The 23,398-nt window shown below is 47.2% G+C and overlaps 1 protein-coding gene across 2 annotated transcripts in view; it reads right to left on the reverse strand.

The window, feature by feature from the left end:
* Positions 1–23,174, reverse strand: part of ITGB5 (integrin subunit beta 5) — an 80,727-nt gene extending 57,553 nt beyond the window's left edge. Inside the window, exons 1-4 of one of the 2 annotated variants that reach the window (XM_067299321.1) lie at positions 23,071–23,174; positions 19,148–19,233; positions 7,395–7,599; positions 592–841 (exon numbers count right to left, since the gene is read on the reverse strand). In XM_067299321.1, coding sequence (XP_067155422.1) covers positions 592–841; positions 7,395–7,599; positions 19,148–19,233; positions 23,071–23,149 — 620 coding nt within the window. In that variant the 5' untranslated portion in view covers positions 23,150–23,174. Of the gene's footprint in view, positions 1–591; positions 842–7,394; positions 7,600–19,147; positions 19,234–21,076; positions 21,094–23,070 lie in introns of those variants that run through there. The other variant, XM_067299322.1, reaches the window with a different exon arrangement.
* Between the last annotated feature and the right edge of the window lie 224 nt (positions 23,175–23,398).

The raw sequence follows: 23,398 nt of genomic DNA on the forward strand, positions 1-23,398 counted from the left end.
TTGAACAGTTCTAAAGAAAAAACCTGCTTGAAATCTTCAAAACACTTTACAAGAACTCATTAATCAGTCTTACAGGCCCTTACAAATCTCACTTCCCTCCAACACTTCTGTTGGGAAGGTCTATTATATTGCCCAGTTTCCTTATCTGTAAAATGGAGACAAAGAGCTTAATTGAGGTACTCAAGGCCAAACTATGACTCAGAGCTAGGTTCAGAAATCAGGAATTTCTGGCTCTTGCTCTTTTTATTTTTCCCAGCCTGTAAAAAGCCTGCTATGTCTGTACCCTCCTCAGGTATTTGCAAATATCTTTAGGCTCCTGATACAAGTTTCACATATCTAGATGCAGCCTTCAAACAGCCACTGAAAAATTTGAAACTGTCCTGTTCTGAAGAGCTTTGGAGCATCACAGCGATAGCTGTGGCTAATCAGCCTTCAGAAAGATGCGGCATAAATGTGGTTCATTATTTAATACAAGAACTGCAAGAAACGACTCTGCAGCTGCGGTCAAGCAGTGAGCCACTGGATGTGCTCTCAGTTCCTCTGTTTGTGCAGACACTGGGCTTCTCCCTTCAGAGTACACCTACCACTTACCCAATGCAGGGGTTATTTTGGTATCTTGGTGCTGTGTAGGAGAAAGGAGAAATGTTTTTGTCCACGAAAGAGCCAAACCCCAGCCGGAAATTGCTAGTGAGCTTTCGCATCTCTTCAGCCAGCTTGGTCCCCAGGTTGCGAATGTTATCTAGGTCATCGTTCATGGACAGAGAAAGATCCATCAGGTAGTACAGGTCCACAGGATAGTCCTCCACTTGCCGAACTTGAACCCTGAAGGAGGTCTGGTCACCTGCACACACAGAAGAGTTGAGGGTGATGAAAAGAGCATGCCTCCTAGAAATGTCATTCCTGCAGGGCTCGCTCACACCCACCCCACAGATGCACCTTCTGACCACATGTCCATGTATGCTCTGCTTTAACAGCCCAGCCTAAATAGTGCCAACGCATTAGGTGTATAGGCTCTTGTAAAATGTTTGACCCACTCTGCAAAAAAGCTTCTTGCAGCAAGGAAGCTGACAGCACATGTAAAATCCAGACAGCTTGCTTCCCCTTGTCCCCAAGAGCACACAGATCACTTGCAAAAAAAGAGGGCAAGGGAAATTTTTTGTACTTTCAAAGCCATTCCTTAGTCTCCATCAGTAAAGCAGGGGATGATTTGGGGTCCTTTTAAGCTCTGTAGTGTAGCAGGCAAAAGAAAGACACCTATCTATTGAGTGTGTGTCCCCATTTTATTTTGGAGACAGGAGAAAGGGTCCTTCCCTTTTAGCTGAAAGAATGTCTAAGAAGAAACAAATGAAAAAACGTTGCTGTCCCAAACTGTTTACAATCCAGGAGTATTTTCCTAGAAAACTAGAACAAAAAGGAAGCAGAGTGAACCTCAAACAGGATGCTTTGTGGACCTCTGAAAGAAGGGCCCTTGACAAGCTTGCTTTAATACGTCCTTCAAGCAACCGAGGAACAGTCAAAGGAGTTCTGCACAAAAGACACAAAGAAAGTGGAGTAGGAAAAGGAAGAGGTTCAGGAGAAAACAGACAACACGAGATGAATGCAAGAAGGGAAAGATGATTCTGAGCTGTGCAGAGAAGTCAAAGCAGACATAAAAGGAACACCTTTTAAAAGGACACCTCTACCCTGAAAGAGAGTTATGCCACCATCATTCTGCAGAAAGTAGGGCAAACGGGAAGTCAATTGGAAAAAGAAAGTTGTTAATCATAAAGGGAAATACCAAAGAAGAGGTGAACACAAGGAAAGGAGTGGACAGGACAGTCACAGGCTGCAGAACTGGGGAAAAGAGCTGAAAAAGCTTTCCTCCTGGCATCCCCCAGACTGCTTCAGCCAGTTTGCAAAAGTGATTTCATCAAAGAGGCTCTTCAGACGGTGTGTCCTGGAGGGGAGCCCACCACCAGCACTGCCCATGGTACGAGGCAGTAGCCCACACTTTGAAACAGGTGAACTGACTTCAAAACAAGCTACTGCTCAAGCCAGACAGACCTCAGTGGAGCCAGAGAGGGCACAGCAAATGTGAGCCTTATACTTTGCCAATAGCTGAGAAAGCAATCTAAATGAAAACCCTAGGCCCAAGCACTCCCAGAAGCCAGGCCAATTAGGAAATCTCACCTCCCTAGCTCCCACCTCATCCCCTTTTCAAACTCGGCAGGTTCTCAGACTTGGCTCTTTTTAAGATTAAAGCTACCCTTCCTTTCTACCTCTTCCAGCTTTTCATGGCCATGGCTAAACTTTGGGCACCAGCAGGTTCTGCAAAATGCTTTTTGCTTCCTCCCTCTTCCTCAGAAATGAAATGCACATTTTTTTATTATTGTGAAAACATTTCCCTAAAAGTTTTACTGTTCTCCTTATTGTTCACAGCACCACAGCTGCTCCCAGTTACTTTCAGCTTAAGAACATGCAGCAGCCTCCCAAAATTATAGCACTGGCTAGATAACGCACAAGGAGCTTTACAGCCTGGCAAGACGTGGCTAGGCACAGATACCTGGGGGTGACGCTCCGCTGAGCAGCAAGCAGGGCCAAACACTTCCCAGCCTGGCTCCAGGATTTGCTTTGTAGCAACTAGCACCAAAATCCACCCCTTTTCTCTGCTGCCATCCCCTGCAACCAGCCCTCAGCCTTCCTGCATTTGCTGAGAGCTTGCAGATGCCCTTGTTGCACACGCAGGGACACCAGCTCCCTGGGGCGGAAGCAGCCGCGGTCGCTCCCCGTAGCACCATCGCTCCCCGGCTCTCCCCCAGCCTACGCAGCAGCTGCTTTGGCCCCAACACCCTTCACTGCCTCTGCAAAGGCTTGGTGTCCTGGCACCGCGGAGAGAAGGTGCGTGGGAAGTGCACCAGTTAGAGTCTGCCTCTTTGCGAACAAGGCTGTGAAGGAGTTCAGAGCCGGGTCTTCTCATTTCTCCAGCAGTGCTTATCCGGTCATCTCGGCTAATTCAGGGTGGCTACACTGAGGTACCAGAAGAGTCAGAGGAAGTATCTTGGTTTAGCTATTTCAGGATCTCCCTGCAAGTTTAGATCAAGGGTTGCTTCCCAGTCAGGGCCTCTTTTATGACACGTAATTGCTCTCCCCCACGGTGCGAGCAATAAACGTGCCTGATAAAGGCAGAGGTACTAGAGGCAGCCTCTATACAACAGTGATACAATAGGTGACCCGCTGCTACACAGATATTTCCAAGATAAAGGATGTAGGAAGCAATAAACTCTTGCAATAAATATTCCTTCTTATTCTCTCCAACTTTCTTTTCAAACAGGAATAGGACTTTCTCAATACAATGTTCAGAGAAGTGGTATGCACCAGGACATAGCACAGGGCCTACAGTAAGCAGAGTTATCAAGCTGGCTAAACCAAATCAGGTCCGCCTGATGTTTTATCTGGCATGCATTTTATGGGGAGAAGAACAAAGAGGCGTATCATTTATATAGTGTGATACCTGTTAGCACTGATTACAGGGCAAGAAATGGGGAACTGTGATTGTAATCCCAACCTTTTGAATTCAATGCTGTAAGAATGTGTTTAACTCAGGCAAAAGTTCTTTCCTATGTATATTTTTTTCATTCCTAACACATATTTCCCATTGGGCTACTCAACCTCTTCAGAAGAGGTTGAGGTGTACTTCTGAACTGAGTGTCCCTGACATTTCAGTTCCCAAAGCATTCTTCTTCCTGGACAGGTCCTAAGACGGGAATAACTAGGTTAAATCCTAGAGCCTGTGATGTGCTGGAGAGAATATTGGGGATATTCTAAGGAAGCCTCTGTCCTTAATGTTTACATATATAGTAGTCAATGAAAAAGCACTGAAAATAATAGGATTCTGGGCCTGTTTTTTCTTTCTTCTTTCATTCCTAACTGCATAAATTGATTATCTCACAGAAAATATTGGTGAAGTATATAGATATAAGTGCAAAAGAATTTGTTATTCTCTATGCACTATATTACTCTGACATTTCTAGAAAAAAAATCCAACCCCTTCCTTCCCTACATACCACCACCCCATCCTCTGCTTAGAGCTTTTACTGAGGTGTTTTTATTTCAAAAATAAATTCAGAAACATTTCTTGGATACTGTCACACAGAGGCAGTGCAGGAACTAGAGAAAATGCTTTTGGCCAATTTAAGAATGTAAACTCAGCAATTATGATTATCTAGGAAAAGTTTTTGTTTCTGCTTGGTGAGGCTAAAGGCTTAACAGACAATACAATGTGAATCTATTCATTTTTTAAAATTCCTTTTGGACTACTCATATTTCTTCTATCCTAACAGGACACTCTGCTTTATAGCTGGACCCAAGCTTAAAAAGCAATTTAGTGAAAACTAAATGTTTGATCTGAAAGCTACCCTAATGAAGACATCAATTTATAGCCTTTGGAGATTAAGTCTGGGCACAGAAGTGTGGAGGTATGACTTATGCCACAGGATGATTAGATCAAACTCCCTGGGTGGGAACAGGGAACAGTTCACAACTAGCCACTCTGTTCTGCTTCTACTTAGTAGTCTAAGAATAAAAGATCACAATCACCACAAACAGCTATGTGAATTCAGCTTTGAAACATTAAACTCTTGATGCATCCAGTTTTCTGATGGAACACAAAATTGGTATTACTCACAAAATTAAACCAATATTGCCTCCTTTTTGTCTTGGACCTATTGGGTGAAGCAATCAAGACTCATTCTCAAGCTCAAAAATTAATGGATAATTTCACCAGGGAATGCTAATTCAAGGGTTTAGGAAGTCATTAGCTCCAAGACAGATGGAATGCTGCTCAACATCAAAAACAGAAAAAATGGAAGATACTATTAAAAACATCTAGAAACATTCCTCTTCCTGCAATGACTCCAATACTCGGCAGCAGGAGCATAGAGAGAGCAGCGGGAGGGGAACTCCCGGCTCCGACAGGCATAAGCAGCACTATGCGAGTCCTCGGGGCAATTCCTCAGCACTGGGCACTTTCGAATGAACGTGCTTTCAAGCCACCCAGGCAGAGCAGTATAACCCAGTTACAGGAGGAGCTGCCCCGGATGAGAGGGCAAAAAAGCTCGTTGGGAGTCTCATCCCCCCTCCTGCTTCCGGCTGTTCCTGGATTTGTTGGACCCCCCAGAAAAACAGCACAGTCTCAGCTTAATTCTCCGTGCAGTTTGCTGCTGTTCTGCCAAACACCCCCAGGCTGTTGCAACCCACAGCAGCCTGGGAAGCAACACCGGTACCCCACAGATGTGGTGGCACCCATCCCCACCTTTCCTCCTCCCATAAGGGAATCTGATAGGGCCTTGGGAGCAACACTCCAAGCCCGACACGGGGGCTTCTCTGCAGTCTAATCCGAACTGAAGGGCAGCCCCCATTCTGCACAATACCATGCTGCTAGCGAGGACCCTGCGAATTTGCTGGTAGCCACATAGCAAAGTGAATGGCCACAAATCTGGTCCCCGAGGTGAGGTCAGGCAGGAGGACAATGCACATCTGCCCCACACATCCTTGCTCAGCACAGCCAAAAACAGCTCCAGCAGCCAACATCCTGGCCCCAAGAAAGTCACGTATGCTTTTGGAGAGGGGATGATGATGGTGTGTCTAAGACCAAAGGGCCGGGTGTATGTGCTGCCAATGGTGCAAAACTGCCTTTGGAAACAGCTGTGGCATTTGCCAGGCACTGGCTGCTGCGTGTGAAGGAGGTGAGATTTCAAAGCTGAGCTTTGCTGAACCAGCCTTTTCTGCTAGTAATTGCCTCAAGGAACAGGAGTAAATAACCCCTCTTTCACAGGAGTGAACCTATTTCATAAGCAACACTAAATTGCAGAAACAATCTGCAATGTGCCTCCCAGCAAGCCCCAACCTGCACACCCCGGCCTGGAAGCAACCTCTGGCATTAGCACGCTCCTCGCTCTGGGGCACCAGCTCCAGGCTGCCTGGTCTCTACAACCATACTCTTTAGGAAGACTCATCTAGAGAGGGATACAAGGGTGGTTAACTTTAAGCAGGTACCTGCTTTTAGGATTTTGAAGCAAATTTCATTATAGGTGAGGGTCTGACAATACCAGTAATAATGCTTAGAAAGATCTAATTTAAAAAACATCACTGCTGTTCAATCTATGCACTTAAAACACAAATAAGAGGTTGTAAAGAAGAGGGGCCAGATTCTTCTCGGTGGTGTCCAGTGACAGGACGAGAGGCAATGGGCACAAACTGAAACACAGGAAATTCCACTCAAGCACAAGAAAACACTTCCTCACTGTGAGGGTGGCTGAACACTGGAACAGGTTGCCCACAGACGCTGCGGAGCCTCCATTCTCGGAGATATTCAAAACCAGTCTGGACATAGCCCTGGGCAACCTGTTCTAACTGACCCTGCTTGAACAGAGGGGTTGGACCAGCTGATCTCCAGAGGTCCCTGCTGACCTCAACTACTCAGTGATTCTGTGAAAATCTGCAGAAACTCCTAGGCCCCTGAAAGAGTACTGGTAGTGTGCTACTGAGAACCAGTTTCGAATGCTGCTTTTCCTGGACAAAACATCGTTATTTCATTTTTTTGAATACTTATGAGAGCTGTCACAAAATAAGTCTCAAAAACCCACACCAATTGCTTATAATGAATCAAGCTTTTATATTTGCTTCTTGACTTTCCCATAAAGAGCTTTTTTTCTTCAGAAATATCAGATGCCAAATTTTTTCAAGAATTCTGAGCCCACATTAAAGCCTTCCCCCATCAAGCAAAAACTTTTGATAACAAGCATACTTGCATGGCTGAGTCTAGCCTTTCACTTTTAATTTTTAATTAAAAGAAAAAGATTTATAGAAAAGTGATGGCTCAGGGGAATGAAACAGGGATATGGATATAGTCCCAGTTCTGAGTCACAAGTTCAAATCGCCATCATAGGCCTTGATCCCATGGTATTTTTACATACCAACAAAAAACAGATATGCGTTTTTTTTCTTAATTTATACAAAGAGCCATCTCAGACTCAAGATTCAAGCACTGTCAAGTCAATGCAGGATCCACAGTTGTTTTAACTCCTTCTATCCACTGATTGCATTTTTAACTTGAGCAGGTTCTTTTTAAATATATGAAAGGGTTAAGACAAGTATTTATAAGAGTTATATAGGGTTTGGTTGACCTGGATCACAAGCATAACAGCAGAGTCCTCTCAAAGAAAAAAAAAAAACACAAAAAAACCACCGACCCAATTCTGTTCACAATGCACCACTGAAGTTCATGGGCTCTGGAAGGAGCCAGCAGCCACCTGTTTTAGCTGTCTCCAAGATCACAGGCTATAATATGCTCTCTATGTTTCCCCTTCCAGACCTCTTCTATGCCAGAACACAGCTCAGAGCCATTGGGGACTCACCAGGCCGAAGATTCAAGGAGATCTTCTGAGGCATTATTTGTGTAACATCTGAATGGGTCAAGCCGGAGCCCTTGCTGCTCAGAGGAACGTTCTTCACTACGTTAATGCTGCTTTTAGGATTTTCGATTGCTCCTGCACAACCGTTTGCAATAAGGTTCTGCAGGAAGTCGCACCTCGACGTGATGGATTTTGTGCTGCCAAATTCCTAGGAGGTGAAGAATGAACAAAAGGGGAGGGAGAAATATCAGTTCCACAACAGGAGCTTTGTTTTGATCTGCTGGTATCTGTATCAAAAAGGAGATGACAAGGAACAGATGGTGTCATTGGCTATACCTCAAAACCTGCTAGCACTGAGCCTTGAGACTTTTCAAAGGGATATCATACAGAGGAATTAGTGAAGAAGAAATATTGTGGAGGCTTATGCATTGTGCTCCCAAACCTTCAGCATTTCAGTGTCCAGATCATAGGTCTGCAGCAGCACTTTCTCCCAGCTCTGTGTTGGGCCATGCGAAAGCAAGACAAAGTGTTTGTTTTGCTGCCTGAAGAGCCAGTTCCCATCTCTTCTAGGGGAAAAAGATGAGAAGCTGAATTTTTTGTGAGTGGCTGTGTGTATCACCCTAAAGGAGCTTTGCAAGAGAAAGAAAGAAAAGAGAGGACAAGGAGATGTTACTGATGAAAGCAGGGCAAACCAACCAACCAACCCAGAGAGGTAAAGTCAGCACCTGAAGCTGGAGACTGAGGCTGGCTGGCTCCAAGGACCTGTGTCCTCTCCCCTGTGCGAGGAGTAGCACATCCCACCACAAGCATGGTGTTCCCCCTTCCTCAAACCTTCCCACAGCCAGCATTTGCATTGCACTATCATATGGAAAAAATGCAACCACAGCAAAGGGTCCCTGAGCTGAACCACAAACAGAGTGGGTTGATGCAGACAGGCTGTGCAGGAAAGCTCTGAAGGAGAACAAGGGACCTGAGAGAAAATTCATGGGAGGTGTCACTATGAAAGAGGAGAGACCATAGTTGCAGGCTGTAAAAGAAACAATCAGGAATGAATCTGGGAGGGCTTGCAGAGAGCCGGAGCAGATCGGGGAGATGTTGGTGGGAAGGAAGAGCACACGAGGGAAGGGGAATGATAACCTATCACTTGACTGATAAACAGACTCAATGCCTCCCATCACATGCGTCCCACAGTCAACAGTGGGTTGCAGTGCAGCCTGTGTCCACTGCGAGCGGTGAGTCAAGTACTTGGGTGTTAGCTGTAGCTGAAGACAGCTGTTTGCCGCCCGGAGGAAGATACCCCATCGGAGGGAGTCTCCCACTGGCTGTCCTGAGATATCCTTCAGCCCTCATCCCAAATCGAATGCACAGCACACAATAAAGCATTGTGTGGGGGAACGCTCTGTAACAATCCAGCCACACAATGAAGCCTTTTGCAGAGTGTGTCCGTTTGTCAGAACGTGTTTTTTTTTTTTTCCCAAAAAAGCCAAAGGGAACTAGTTACATCCCCCAAACTTACTGAATTCTGAACAGCTGATTTCTTCTTATTTCTACACTATAACAATAGAAACAACCATCTTCTGCTCTGGGGCTGATCTACTAAAATCACACGAAATAATGCAGAGAAGATGCTCCCAGTCACACCAATCCTTCCTTCAGCCCTTCAGCCAGCAGCCAGAACAGTGCTGGGGAAGGGGAAGAAGACCACTTCCTCGGCTCAGGGAAATACGTACCCCTTCACCACAGCTCCTTTCAATGGGGGCGCCCAAAGCATTTCAAACACTGAAATCATCCTCCTCAAAATACCCTTGTGCTTCCTCATTTGAAAAAAAATGCAGAAGTGGAAGCTTAGAAAGCTGGAAGACCTGGCCACAGTCCTTCCTGCAACTCAGTGCCAAAGCCCAGGACGAAATCCACTGTGTCCTGATACTCAGGCACACAGTAACAGGGGGAGATGTCAAGGGGGCAAAGGAGACATTAACGAGGGGCTGCAGATCTTGTCTTTGCCCCTCCTAGTGAAATGCATGTTCCCGAGCCCTACAGTGGGGTTATGGCTGTACGGTTTTCCCACCCATGCCATGGCGGGGTTGCACCCCTTGCCCACGCTCGGTCCCTCACCTCCAGCCTGCTCCAGGCGAGCCCAGAAGCCCCCAGAGGCAGCGCCTGGCTGCTGGGCCGCCAGGGTGAATCTCAGCTGCATTTTCCCACTACGAGTGCTGAATGCTATTTGAAAAATGCTACATTTACATTCCATATTCCAAAAGCAGTGTCCCGCCAGGGAGATGGCATGTCAGACTGATATTAACATAAATTTCTTGGAACATGTCAGGTAAACAGATGAATTTCCAAATAGGAAGACTGGGACTGCTTAAATCATTTACGGCATGACCAAAAGAAAAAAAAAAAGCCCCGGAAAAAACAAAAACAAAAATCCCTCGCAACTGGAAACAATGCCCAGTATTTTAGAGCAGCAGATTTAGGGAAGTCTTTTAAAATGTTTATCTAGGATCCGACTTAACCTTACGTAAGTGAAAAGACAAAAGTCAGTGGAGGCCAAGCAGCTCTCCTGGGTCTGCTCTCTGCACAGGCGGAGCGACGGAGCTCAGGGAAACGGGAAGGAAGTCGAGGGGCGTCCTCAAAGGGACAGGAGCCGGCGACGAACGCCCAAGCCTGGGAATCGGGCGGCAGGGACTGACCTGAGGCAGTTATTTTAGGTGCTCACATTAGAAACCCAGACTCCCTTTGCAGTCAGTGGAGAGAGTGGGAGTTAAGAGCCTGAATCAAGGATCCATCGCTGACCAAAGAAGCAGCCTTGGTGACTAACTTGCAGACCAAAGTCAGACGGTATAAATACCACCTCTACACACACACAACTCGGCTAGACCTTCTGTTAAGAGCTCAGTGCAGGCTTGCTGCATTTGCAACACACGCAGGGAGCTCTCTGGAGTTATTTTTCCTCCCGTGTTTGCAAAGCCTCTAGCACCAGGGGGTTTTGGTCCAGGCGTTCATGCAGCAAGGAGCTGAAACTGCACTGCTGCAGAGCTCTCCGCAAGGGGATATGCTCCTACTGTCCTGGTGGTCTGAGCTACAGCTTCAAGTGAGCAGCTCTGCAGATTGATTTCCATTGGCCACTTATTAAAGAGAGCACTCTCTCTGTGCCAAAAAGCAGCACGAACAGAACCGTGAGTGTGGCCAGGAACTTTATTCTCTAGGAATTAACACTGGGGAAAAAAAAAAAAAAAAGCCCAAATCAGATGATGCTTAGGGCTGCTCATGCAATTGAAGCATTTATCAAGCATTCCCAGTCACCCCAGTACCTGCTCCAAAGCCCTTGATGTTAACAGGGAGAATCCCTTGACTTCAAAAGGCTTTGAATTAGGACTTCATTTTCTGGCTGGGGACTGGGTATCACAACAACAGACAAGATGGGTGAGCAGCCCAGGGAAGGGGAATTCTTGCTTCCTCTGTCTCTGGGTATGGCATTGCTTATATGGATGCTCAGCTTCTCAGCAAGGGGTGTATAAGAAAGCAGGGAGAGGGGGATGAAGCAAGAACAGAGCTGCATTTGCATGTGGAGGAAAAGACGGTAGAAGCTGCTGAGTTGCAATAATTCCTGCAAAGCTGTAGAAAGTAGAGCCACCAGAAACAAGACGGACTTAGCCCTCCTGGGGATTTCTACCTCTCTACCACTCTTTCTGACTAACCAGGTTATGGGCCAGTTCAGCCCAAGTTTCAGGCAGGAGAACGCCCCTGTCCAGAGGCAGAAAGTAAAGAGGAAGAGTACACCACAACAGCATACGCACTGCTGCTTGGGACCAAAGGAGACAAAGAACCAGCACACTCTAGAGGGGCTGTAAAATACACACATATATTCAGCAGAAGCTCTCACAGTTCATGCAACTTTGAAGTCCCATTTCCTCCTCCTCCAGCCCAAAATGAAGGCTGTATTCCCCGGCTATAAGCCTGAGCGTACGGAGCCCTCCCTTGCAGGAGGATACCCTTGTGGGTCCTGCCTGGAGTTTTGCTCAGAGCTCTGAGTGTGCGTGCATGTGCAAGCCTGTTTATTGGCACAGTGGCAAAAAAACAGTTACTGCTGCAATGTATTTTCCACAGCCACTGTGGCAAAATTACTCATTATCCAAAGGACCCAAATGAGGTCAAGGGTAAACCCAACTTTCTAAAGGTAACTGAGAAAAGCTCTCCTTTCAGCAACACCTCTGAACTTCTTCAGTTCCCACATCCTTCCATCTTGACTTATTTACTGTTAAACCTTCTAAAATGGGCCCAGAAGAATTGCCACAGTGTGGCAACGTTTCAGCTGCAGGCCAGCACAAACCCAGGCCCTTTCTCGTCTGCCGAAATGCTGCATTACCGGGGGTGAAAGAGAATGAAACCCACTCAGAGGCTCAGATGCCCTGGGGAAGGGCAGGGGGATGTGGCATAACTCACTTCCCAGGAGGCTGGAAGACACGTCCTTGGCTTCTGTCCCTAAAGCTTCCACCAATCCACAATCAGGCACTTCTGCATGTGTTTGGGCAGTATTTCAGCATTTGGCCAAAGGCAGAGTGACACCAAACACAGAACCACGGGAGGCCTCAGGAAAGCCCCAGTCCTCACTACCGTACCCTGCAAACACGCCAGAGCCGATCCCACCACGAGCAGCCCACCTCACCACCACCCCGGCAGCAGCAGCTCACCCTCCCGCACCCCCTGGTACCTCCTGGTAGCCTAACATAAACCTGTCAGAGGGTTTCCCACAGCGTACAGGAGCCATCTGCAAAACCGAGGGGGGTGTATGGGCCTCTTTCCAGAGGCCAAAGGGCTCCAAAATAATCACTGCCTGCTTACTTAGCTTATGGCCCCCACCCCTTCCCTGGCAGACACTTGGCGGGGGGGGGGAGGAGAAAAATCAAGGCTCCCAGAAGAGATTAACTGAAAAGAAAAAGGATGAGCGGTTTTGAGGAGCAAAGGATATTACACAGGTCCAAATGATTTACAAGCATCCAAACCAAAATGCAACTCAACAAATTGGCTCTGTCAAGGCACACTGATTCAAACATCCACAATTTCTAGGTAAAAAGAGATGCAGAGCCAGACTTTGCAACCTGGCCCTGTTTGTACCAGAAACATTACAATTAGTTAGATAATCAGTATGCATAATGGAACACACACACACTTGCCAATAGTCTGTCTGCATGCCTATTTTCCAGAGAAATGCAATAAGTATTCCATAGCAATTAGGAAGCAAATTAAATATTGTTTTGTGCTACAGAAAGGCATCAGTTCAGAAAGAAGATGCCTATTAATCCTTATTAATTCTACCCGAAGCCTCCTAGGTACTTTGCAGATATGGCCTCCGCACCAACAAACTAACAAAATTAAATGCAGACAAGTAGACAGAAGCTAATGTAAATCAGAACAACAATGTGAAAAATTATATGCCCGTCAGTTTGACGGTTTTAAGACAAATTGCTTGGTTCATGCAATAAAAAGGGAGAATAGCACTTGCGGTATAGCTGACTCCTGACTAGACATGTCCTAGGTTATTACACATTTCTGCTTTCATCAGTCTGATTCTGCAATAATCCAGCCTGAACTATGTTTTCTTTTTTCATTTAAAAATTGGACATGTTCCTCCTGGGAACATCCTCGATTTTCCTTCCTTATCCTCCCGGCACAAATTGCTGAGATAAAAAGAGGACGGAGCACAGGCAACCTGTTGGAAAGCAAAGTGTGCTCCTGGGGAAATTTCAGCTTAATTAATATGTTAATGTGAATATGTATCTTGCATGTACTCACAAATGTATCCACGTATATAATATATAGGGGAATATACGAACACACTATGTACACACATGCACACCTAACGAACAAAAGGAGCCTCTAAACATCGGTGTACTATTGGCATTTCAAACAGATATGAAGCTATTTCTCACAAACAGGAAACAGATCATAACAGTAGCATAAAAGTATAATTCAGGCACGCACACACACACGCTAGTACTCCTCACTGCTCTTTTGGAGAGCATCTACTTCTTTTCCCACTGCAATCTCTCTAGGTAGATATGTAACGAACACAAAAATCTACCTGCCTATCGCATCAAATTTGGCAGAGCCTAAAAAACACAATGGCAGCTCAGAGCACGGAAGTAAAGCTCCTTCCAGAGCTCTCTGCTTCCTCTAGCGAGCCTAAAAGACCCCGGTAATCCTGAGAAACCTGATGCCGTTGCAAAAATCAGCAAGCTTCCTCTTCTTCCCCCCGCAAAAGCCAGGCTGTGGAAGAGATCACAAGAACAATACTGGCCAATGTGCAATTTCCAGCAAGAATCTTTCATCAGCATGCATGTCAGCAATTTCTAATACAATATGAAAATCTTCTGGAACTTGCAGAAAAGGTTGAGAAATCTCCTCAGATTCCAACAAGGTTGGAAAGGCTGCAGCAGTCTAAATCACTGAAGAGTGCAATATTCCCCCCATACAGCTGTTTTAAGGCAGACTCAGGAGACAGTTAACACCACACATTTGTACCTTTGCCTTTAAGTGTAAATTAAACAGATCACCCCATTTAAGTCCTGCCTTTCAAGGTATTCTTCCATGAGCCAACAGAATCAATGTTTGCTTCCAAACTTCTAACAGCCCAAAGACTTGCAGTTAGCTCACCACCCCCTGGGAAAGCCAGAGCTGAATAGATACCAGAAACTGTTATCATCAAGTCATCTATCATCATCCTCTTTGATGGGGGCAAAGATGCTGAACATGAGCAGACGAGAACAGTGGCCAATTCAGCTGAAGGGGGTGTGATGCACCCTATACTAACATGTTACTAGGAGCTAAACTAGGAGCTAACTTTTAAATTTATAGCATGCTGACTATTCTGCCAAAATTGTCTATAGGCATGCTCTTACCCTACCAATACAAAGCAACGTAAATACAAGGAACCTTACCCCACCTTTGAAGAGAGCAGGAGAGTACTCCTTGCCTTCACCACAGAATAAGAGCGTGCCTGCAGCATCATCAGTCCATACCTCTTCCACACTCACGGACCTGTCTGCATGCTCATAACTCCTGTTTGCTCCCCATGAGTGCTCAAGACACCCTGCTCCTCTGCAATCACACAGAGCCTAAAACCTGGAGTGAAGAACGTGAAAGCCAAGGACCAAGCACCCTCATGGAGGAAGATGCAGCAACACAGGGGGTTGTGTGAAGCCAGGTTGTACTTGCTCTGGAAAACATCATTATCTTCCTCTTCATAAAGCTTTTCTGCTGCAGCAGAAGTGTCATTCACAGCATCAGCACTGCCTGGCACCCAAAGGAACAAAGAACGAACAAAAAGATATGACAGGCATGGCCCTGTGCCAAGTGTTGTTATTACCCCAAGAGCATAGAGTACACAGGGACTCTGCTGCTGCTCTGGTTTTTATGAGAGCGCTCTAAGATAATACTGCGCTAGCTGAAATGTAAGACCTTAAAGACCTTAATTATTCTCCTGTGCAAGTTTGGTCTGGAATTGCTGGGTGGGAGACCCTCCAAACACGCACGATCTTCTGGAAAGATGGTTTGCCTTGATCAGAGGAGGTAGGATCAAACCCTTCATCAGACTTCAAGAGAGTTACTTGTTTCATCTTGTCACAAGAGAAGGGAGATAAAAAGTTATTAGAAGACCTCAATTATCTCAAGACGAGGTGTCTGCGCCTCCCCCTACACAAACAACTCTTCCCCCAAGTTCAGCAGTGCGACTGGCGTCAGGCCTGCCGTCGACGGACACCACTTTGGGCAGTGCCAACCTGCAAGGCGAGTGCACACACGGCCCCGTTCAGCTCAGTTCCCGTCTCAGGTCGGGGGTCCAAGCTCAGACCTACCACTACCCAAAACTCCAACCTGCCCTACAGGCTGGCTTGGACCAAGCCACAGAGCACCCTGATCAGGAACGGATCGGGGACCTGAGCACTTGTAGCGCATCAGCACAGACCAAACTACACCTCACGCCACCCAGATGGGTTGGGACCAAACCCTGCCCCTGGCCACCAGCCCTTCCTGCGAGGACCCTTCTGTCCCCAAGCACGGGGGACATGTCGCGTGCAGCTCACAGCTGGATAAGCCAAGAAAAAGCGCTCGACGCCTGGGACTCAGCATGCTTTAACCTGCTCTTGGCCCAGCGGATGCAGCCATGAGTTTCCACGGGCATCGCTCTCCCACGCCTGCTTTGAACGTGCTGCACTGGCAGGTGATTGCTGAATAACTGACAGCAAAAGATGCTATTTCTGAAACTTTTCAGACTGGTTTTACTGAAGAAGGTATAGCAAGTCCTGACAAAGTTATTAAACGTTGCCTATAAAGATGACAACAGGTGGTCAAATTTGGTCCCAAATCTGTTAGTTAAATGCAAAGTGAGCAGAAAATACATACTAATCAGCTGATCATGTTTCAACCACAACACAGTTAGCATCTGTGGAAACCACTCCAATGTCTTAGGCACGGTATTTAAACATCAGCAGAACTATAGAGTTTGACAAGCACGTACTCTCTTGGGCAACATACTGCTGCAAGTGACAGTTACTAGAAGTACAAAAGCAAAATAGACTAAAACCCAACAATTTAGGAAGCATAACTGATTAGGCTGTGGCAGAGGGAAGAGGGAAATAAGGGGGTGAAATGACAATGCAGTGAAAGTAGATCTTAGAGCTTATATTATTTTAAACCTTTTGAAGCTGAAAACCTCCAGATACTTACTTTTGCAGCTCCATTATTTCAACTGATGATCTCATAAGTAAAGAGAAATAATTAGAGTTGCAAAAATGAAATTACAGAAAAGAGTAATTATAGAATTAGAATAAGAGCTTGCTAAGTTTTAGCATGTAGTGTGTAACAGCAGCTTTTTAACACATAGCTCTTGGCAAAAAAATACTGTGAAATGTATTTTTAAATAGCTGCTCCAGGCTAAAGGTCAGGAAGTATTATAGTACTTCCTTGTAAACAGACCTCTTCCTTCATTTGGCCCCTCCATTCCATTTAGAAATACTTTTTTTATAACTCTGTTTGCAAGATAAGAGTCAAGCTGCCAGTCCCATGGGTTGACACACAATTAGTGGTCACAGTGACCACCAGATAAACATTTCCATTGGCAGTATTTTGCAAAAATTGCCTTTTGATGCCAAGAAGAAGAAAAAAAAAAGAAAACTATTGGGTACCCATAACTTAATAGCCAGCATTCTTGGATTCCAGTATCACCACCACAGATTAGCTGGCTGGAAGAGGAGCTCTTACAGCTGTTTACAAGATGTCTCAAAAGCAGGATCTATTGCTTTACCCTTTCCGTCCTACACATCGTTCACTCTGCCGGAAAAAAAACATGAAAACCATTACACTGTCAGGTAAAAGGGTATTAGTAGCACTAAGAGGTTTTCCTTGGAAAGCTGCAGTTGTGCTATGAGTAAGTGAAAACCCACCAAGCTAGACCCGGAGGGCAGCAGTCAGCGAGGACATTGGGGTCCTTCCCCCGAGCCTGGGCACAACGAGGGGCTCGGGAACGCGCTCTGTCCTTTCACACCCCTGAGACCTCTCCTTTGCTGCCGCCAAGCCTCCCTCGCATGAGCCTCATCACCCCTTTGCGCCTGAAGGCGCCCGAGCCACCGGCAGGTAGGAGGAGGCAGAAGCCCGCAGAAGCTGGAGCAGGAGAGGGGCACGGCGATGGCGCCTGCGCCCGTGGCCTCGGGGGCCCTGACGACAGCAGAAAGGTTAAGGGCATGCTTAAAATGGGATAAGGAAAGAAACAGCCGCACCAGAAGAACAAGGACCAGCAGAGAAGACGAGAGCATCACTCCTGGCCGAGGGAGTCAACGCCCACCCAAGCGGCCAGCCCCGACAGCACCAGTCTAAGGGCCTGCAACGAAACGGCCGTATTAATTACCGCTGGCTTTGGTTCCCTGTACGGCGACTGCTGCTCAGGCTCTTAGCGCACTCATGAAGAGATTATTAACAGCACTCCTCAGACTCCTTCCCTCTACCCTCAAGCCCTCGCGAGGGGAAAAGCCATGTTCCTACCATGCGTGGGTTGGGGACTTGAAAACAGGAGGAAGGAAAACCCAGGGGAATGAACTGCTCAGCACCTAATTGGCAGGTGCGTGATTATGATGAAGTCCTTTATGCTACCTCCAAGCATGAGAAGCCCTTGAAAAATGCCTCTTGCTGAGGGGACCTAGCGATGACGAAGCCCTGCATCCCACAGGCATCGGCAATCACACAGGCTGAGGGGCAGCGGTATCAGGAGGAATCGGGCAGACAGGTCTTCCCTGGTGGAGCTTCCTCTCCTCCTTTCCCCAGTGTGGCGGGTCTGCCCCCAGCCCCCCGCAGAGCACACCGTCCCCCCGGGCATGGCTCTTCGGTCCCATTGCATTGGGCTTTAGAAAAACTGGGGTCTGCTGGGAGCAGCCCATACTAGCAAAGCCACCCTAGGTCACCACTGAACCCAAGAGGTGTGGGTAGAGGTCCCGAGGCCATGGCTCTGACCTACAGTCAGGCGTGTAAAATGCCTTTCACTGCTGTACTGAGAAACACAGGTGGATTCAGGACGGGGAACTTGCCCAGAAATGGTACTGCAAGACCAAACAACACCCATCCCTCCACCTCCGCGCATGGCACGCATGTTTTAGCTTCAAGATTATCCACTGTTCTGTGGTTTTCTCACAGCCCAAAGCCAATTTGTGACACAACAGCTATGTCTGTGTTGGGTGGTATTTCTGCAAGGAGGCAGGATCTTTGCACACAAATTGTAAGCATCCTTATTTCTCTCTTAAGTACTTGGACAGATGCAGGCACTAAGCAGACAGCAGCTGATTGTATTGTATGTTATCAGATCTTCAGACACCTTTATCTCTAAAGATCATAGATCTACTTGATAAGATGTGTACTTGTTAATATTTATATATATTTTTATATAGATAGATAGATAAATATTGAAAGTCATGGACAGCACTTAGATGGTGAGCAGGGAAATATATCTGCAATTTCTCATAAACCAAGGAGGGCCCAATTAAATTACTGGAAAGAAATTTCAGAACAAACATAGGCAAGCATTTTTGCCACAAAACACACCATAAAGCTGGAGAACTCATTGCCGTAGGATGCTGCAGACATCAGAAGTGTATGTGGTCTCTGCAAAGGACACAATAAATTCACGGAGGAGAACTCCGTTACGGAGAAAGACTCCTCTGGCATCAGGGCATCCCACAGCCACGTTTTGCTAGGAACGGGGAGAGCGTGTCAGAACGAGCTCGCCTTGCATGCCCACTCGTTTGCAGTGCTGGAGGCGGGAGGGTGCGTCCCGCCACGTCCGGCCCATGCACAACCGCCCCAGCCAGCACCATCTCTGGTCGGGACGCAAGATGGGGGGGGCACATGATTTTAGGGAGAGCACTTACAAGCAAGGCAACACAGAGCCCGCAGGGTGACACAAAACCCACTGGAAACAGAAAGGTAGCTGGAGAAATGAGCAGTGCTGCTCTATTTAGGATGCATGGTGGGCAGAAGACCCATTTCTTACTGTGTCACAGAGTTCCCAGGTTGCACACGTATGAACTGTGCTCAGCATGGAAGCACCCACTGCCTTCGCCAACCACTTACAGCACAGCATAGCATCAGGGACAGGCCGCAGAGGAAAAAACTAGCTTCCTTCCTTTTTGCGTTACAAAAAGCATTTATCAACCAACTACGACTTCTGAAACAAAAAATAAAAATAAAAAAAATCAAGTCTGCCAACATACCTCTTTGGAGCACCAAGCACATTTTGGATGGATGAGGAGACACTCTTCACAGGACGTGGCACTTCCACTCGTGCACAGATTGAGACCTTCAGTAACAGAGAACGACAAAGAATGGGATGGGCTAAGTGGTTACTTATTCTGAAAACAGTACTCAGGGTGTTCTAGCTATATTCTTAACCTTCAACTTATTATAAGTTCAAACAGTTTCAAGAGCAAAGAATCTCCCCAGAGCTGGAAAGGTTTGAGAAGGAATAAGCCTTTCCTTTTCACCTGAAAGGAAGTCTTGCTTTCTTTTCCTTCCCCAAGAAAAATGAATAGGACAAAAACTGGGATTGAGGTGTGGAGAACCTCTAAAATATGACTCTGGTGATTTTTTTCTCTTTTTCAGTGGTCTTTGGTTAACCAAAGAGTTCAATTCATCTTTCTAATGAAATGTTTCCACGACTTGTGAGAGAATGCAATAGCTGTTAGACTAGTCTGAAATATGAAGATGGCTTTCCAAACGCCCTAGAGAATGCTGACTTTTAAAGCTACAGTAGGCAGAGCTTCTGAATTTTTCTACCTGGACATAAGGGCCTTCCCTCCCTCCTCAAATTTTCATCTTAAATTAGCCTTGAAAAATATTCACCGCCCCCTTTCATATGATGGCGATTTCCATAATTAACTCATGTTACAGCAAATTACTTTAATTTATTATGGGAGTCATTTCCACAGGATATCCAGGGCAAGCTGGCCAGTCTGATTATACTGGGCAGCGTCCAAGGCTGCCCGGGATGGAACATGCTGCTCCACGCCACGGCTGAAAGCTCTTCCTATGCTGGGATGCCAGCAAAGACCCACACTAAGACATAAACAGATGGACAGCTAGTGATGTTATTCGCTCCTAAATTATTAGCACCAAGCTGCACAAGTACTGAAAAAGTCCCACTTCCAAAAAGCTAGCACTTGAGCTTTGAGAAGACTTAAAGTGGAACAACCCAGGTTAAACAGAACCAAACAGCAATCGTATCTGCTTTGAATGCCACAGCTTGTTTAATCATGCCTGTAGCTATGAATGTGCCATTCAATACCACTGGTGCCCCAATTCTCCAGCGTGCAGCTATTAACATCAACTGTCAATAACTAATTAAACACATTTTCAGCTGAGGATTCAGCACAGAGGCTGCACACTCTTCACGAAATGCCTTGGGCTTGAACTCTGAGCCTGCTATTTTTTTCCATCCAAAATGTCAATAAAGGCATTGTCAGGCCTTGTGCTACAGTTCATTTATTTTTCAGACAGTTATATCTACAGATACCACTGCACTACACTGCTGCTAGATATGATGTGCAGATTGTGTAGACTTGCTGATGTCTGGAAAGGAACTACACAAAGTTTCGTCCTGCAGCAAGAACCTTGTGTTGCAAGAGCTTTTGAGGAGTGCTTACTGTGTATTCCTTGAGAATATTTTAATGAAAAATTAGAAATGGTGGCTCTGGTTGCCTCAATCACTCCAGTGTGAGGCTGGGCTATGCTGCACAGGAAGCAGTGAATCAAGCTGGACAGCTGTAGGAGAGCTTATCATGCCCCAGGCAAAAAGCAAAAAAAGGACAAGTTATCCTGTCACTATTTCTAAGTCATCATTGTGGCATGACTATGTCAAAGCCCTACACTGATGATTTTCAGTCAGCCACAAGGTGGTTAACTCTCTAACCCAAGAGTGCTAAGCCTTCTACTTTCTCTATGGCTTTCATTCAAAAAGGCTGCATGCTTTCATTCACTTTAAACAAGAGGCTTATTAATTTTATTTCACTGACTGTTACCATATATCCATGCATTTCATTCCTTGGTCACATTCTGAAGTCATACTGCACTTCCTGGGTATTGCAAGAGCTCAGAATATAAACATGCACTATAAAGTAAAGCGTTAACTTGTTCGACCGAATTACAATTTGCACAGATGCCAGTTGTGCATTTCCATGCCCTGCAATAGCAGTGGCTTCCAGCACGGATGAAAGCCTCTCCTCAATAGCCACTGCTCTTGTAACCGTGTGCTTTGCAACACAGCAAAACACATGCTTCATTTCTTCCTCATGTGAAGTCTGGAGGCTGCGAGGGAAGTAGAAGGGAAACAAACACAAGTTAGCCTTCTCGCTGCAAAGGTAAGAGGAATCACTGGCCACAACTCTCTGAGCTTGGGATGAAATGGGCCTCAGAGGCAGTCTCACCACTGATCTTATAAAGCAAACACTTGTGTTCCTACCCTGGCTATCCAACAGGCTTCGCTCGCCCTTCTGTCTGGAAACAGGGTAATATTTACCTCCCTTCCCGACTGGTGGATTTTTGAGGGTTTACTTAGTAATGGTAGTATCCAAATGGAAACCAAGGTCTCCTCGCGACGGGTTCGTTTCCAACGGGTACCATGACCCAACCCTCGCGGCGGCCCACGCTCATGTAGCTGGCCATAGGGCCACATTCCAGCAAGTGGCAGCTTTTGAAGTTTCAAAGTATGCTTTTCTTTCCACTCTGGAACAAAACCAAAACTTTTCCAGCATTGTTGTGAAAACGGAGCTTTGTTAAGCCATCTGATTTTGTACTGAAACCTGAGCTTTTTGAGCTGGAGAAGAAACACACAGGATTTTCCAGATGAAAGTCTTATGCTGTGCTTGATTCAGAGCAGTCTTTCATGCCAGATCACACTGAATCGGGCAAAGGAAAGTCTTGAAGATCCCTGTGCTAGTCTGGAGGCTTCCAGCTCCCAGAGCTAGTTACCAGGTAAGATTGGAAGAACCTCAGTCTGCCTCTTGGTTCTGGTGTATTTAAACGAAAACACTCCTTTCTACTAAACTTCACTTAACAGGAAAAATTCCTTCCAGGATATAGCTGGTATCACCACAGAAAATAATCCATCCCTTTTAGACCTTGCTTCACATACGGTCCTTGCACTGAAGCTGCAACAGTTTTACACCCACCACCTGCCATAGGCAAGCTCCACATTCATGCCACTAACTCCTAAACCCTGCACTCAACTTCATTTTGTGCAACAGCATCCAGCAGGTATAAATGGCACCTCCAGCTTATGTCCTTTCCCCAGAGAGCAATGCAGGAGAGCCCAAGAAAGCAAAGGAAGATACTGCATTCATGTAGATAGCCGAGACTAGTACATTAATGATGCAGAGCAAGACAGGAGCTTCTTACAAAAGGTACTCAACGATGTTACTCATAAAGATGCTCCAGGCAACCAGACTTCATTTTAAACCAGTTCTACAAGAAATCTTAGTTTGGGCAGCTCCTCACGCCGAGATGAATGTACTGGCATACTTGGGGAAAAAGTGATACACTTTACTCTCCTAAGTGTGGAAAAAAAGATCGTTTTATCTGTGCTTGCAATAAGGGTTCTAGCAACCTCTTCCCCAAGGTCAGCTACATTTCTGAGCCATCAGCTCTAAGCATCAGACCCCCAAAGTCAGGAAAAAACAACTATGAAAACGTCTTGAGGCTTTTGCAGTCGCGTGCCGCAGCGCTCTCTGTAAGACGAGCCTCTGGTTAAGATAACTAATGAAACATTAAGCGCGGGGAGTAAATACCGGAACAGCGCACTCAGAGGAACTGTGTGCGCTCCCTGGATGAAAAGGCTGCGAGTGCTCGCAGGGAAAACACCCGATCCCAGCGCCGGAGGAGCCCGCTCGCACGGCGGCGGCGGCGGCGGCGGCTCCGCGCGGGCCCGGGGCAGAGCCCGGCAGCCGCGCAGAAACGCGCCCGGTGCCGCCGCTCCCCACCCCGCGCGGGACCCGCGCTGCTCCGACAAGCCCGCCGAGGAGAAAAACCACGCTGTCCCCGTCCCCCCCGCAAGAGCACGCCAGGCGCCGCCGCTTCGCGGGGCAGGGCGGCTGGCGGCGGCTACCTGCGCGGCGCGGCCCGCGGCGGCGCGGGCGGCCCTTACCTCCGCCGGGCGGCAGCAGGGCGGCGAGCAGGAGGAGGCGGCAGGCGGCGGGCGCCGGCAGCCCCCGTCGGCGGGGCATGGTGCGGCGGCCGGGCAGCCCGGGCCCGCCCCGCCGCCTTTTGTGCGGCCGCGGCCGCGGCGGCGGCGGAGGAGGAGGCGGCGGCGGCGGGGGCGGCGCTGCCCCGGGGGGCGGCGGGCGCCGGCAGCGCCGCGCTCCGCTCCGCGCCGCTCCGCTCCGCGCCCCGCGCCGCGCCCGCTGCGGCCGCCCGGGCCCGCGGCGCCGCGGGACGGGACGGGACGGGGCGGGACGGGACGGGACGGGACGGGG

Source organism: Apteryx mantelli, chromosome 6, assembly GCF_036417845.1.
Source record: "Apteryx mantelli isolate bAptMan1 chromosome 6, bAptMan1.hap1, whole genome shotgun sequence".
NCBI lineage: Eukaryota > Metazoa > Chordata > Aves > Apterygiformes > Apterygidae > Apteryx > Apteryx mantelli.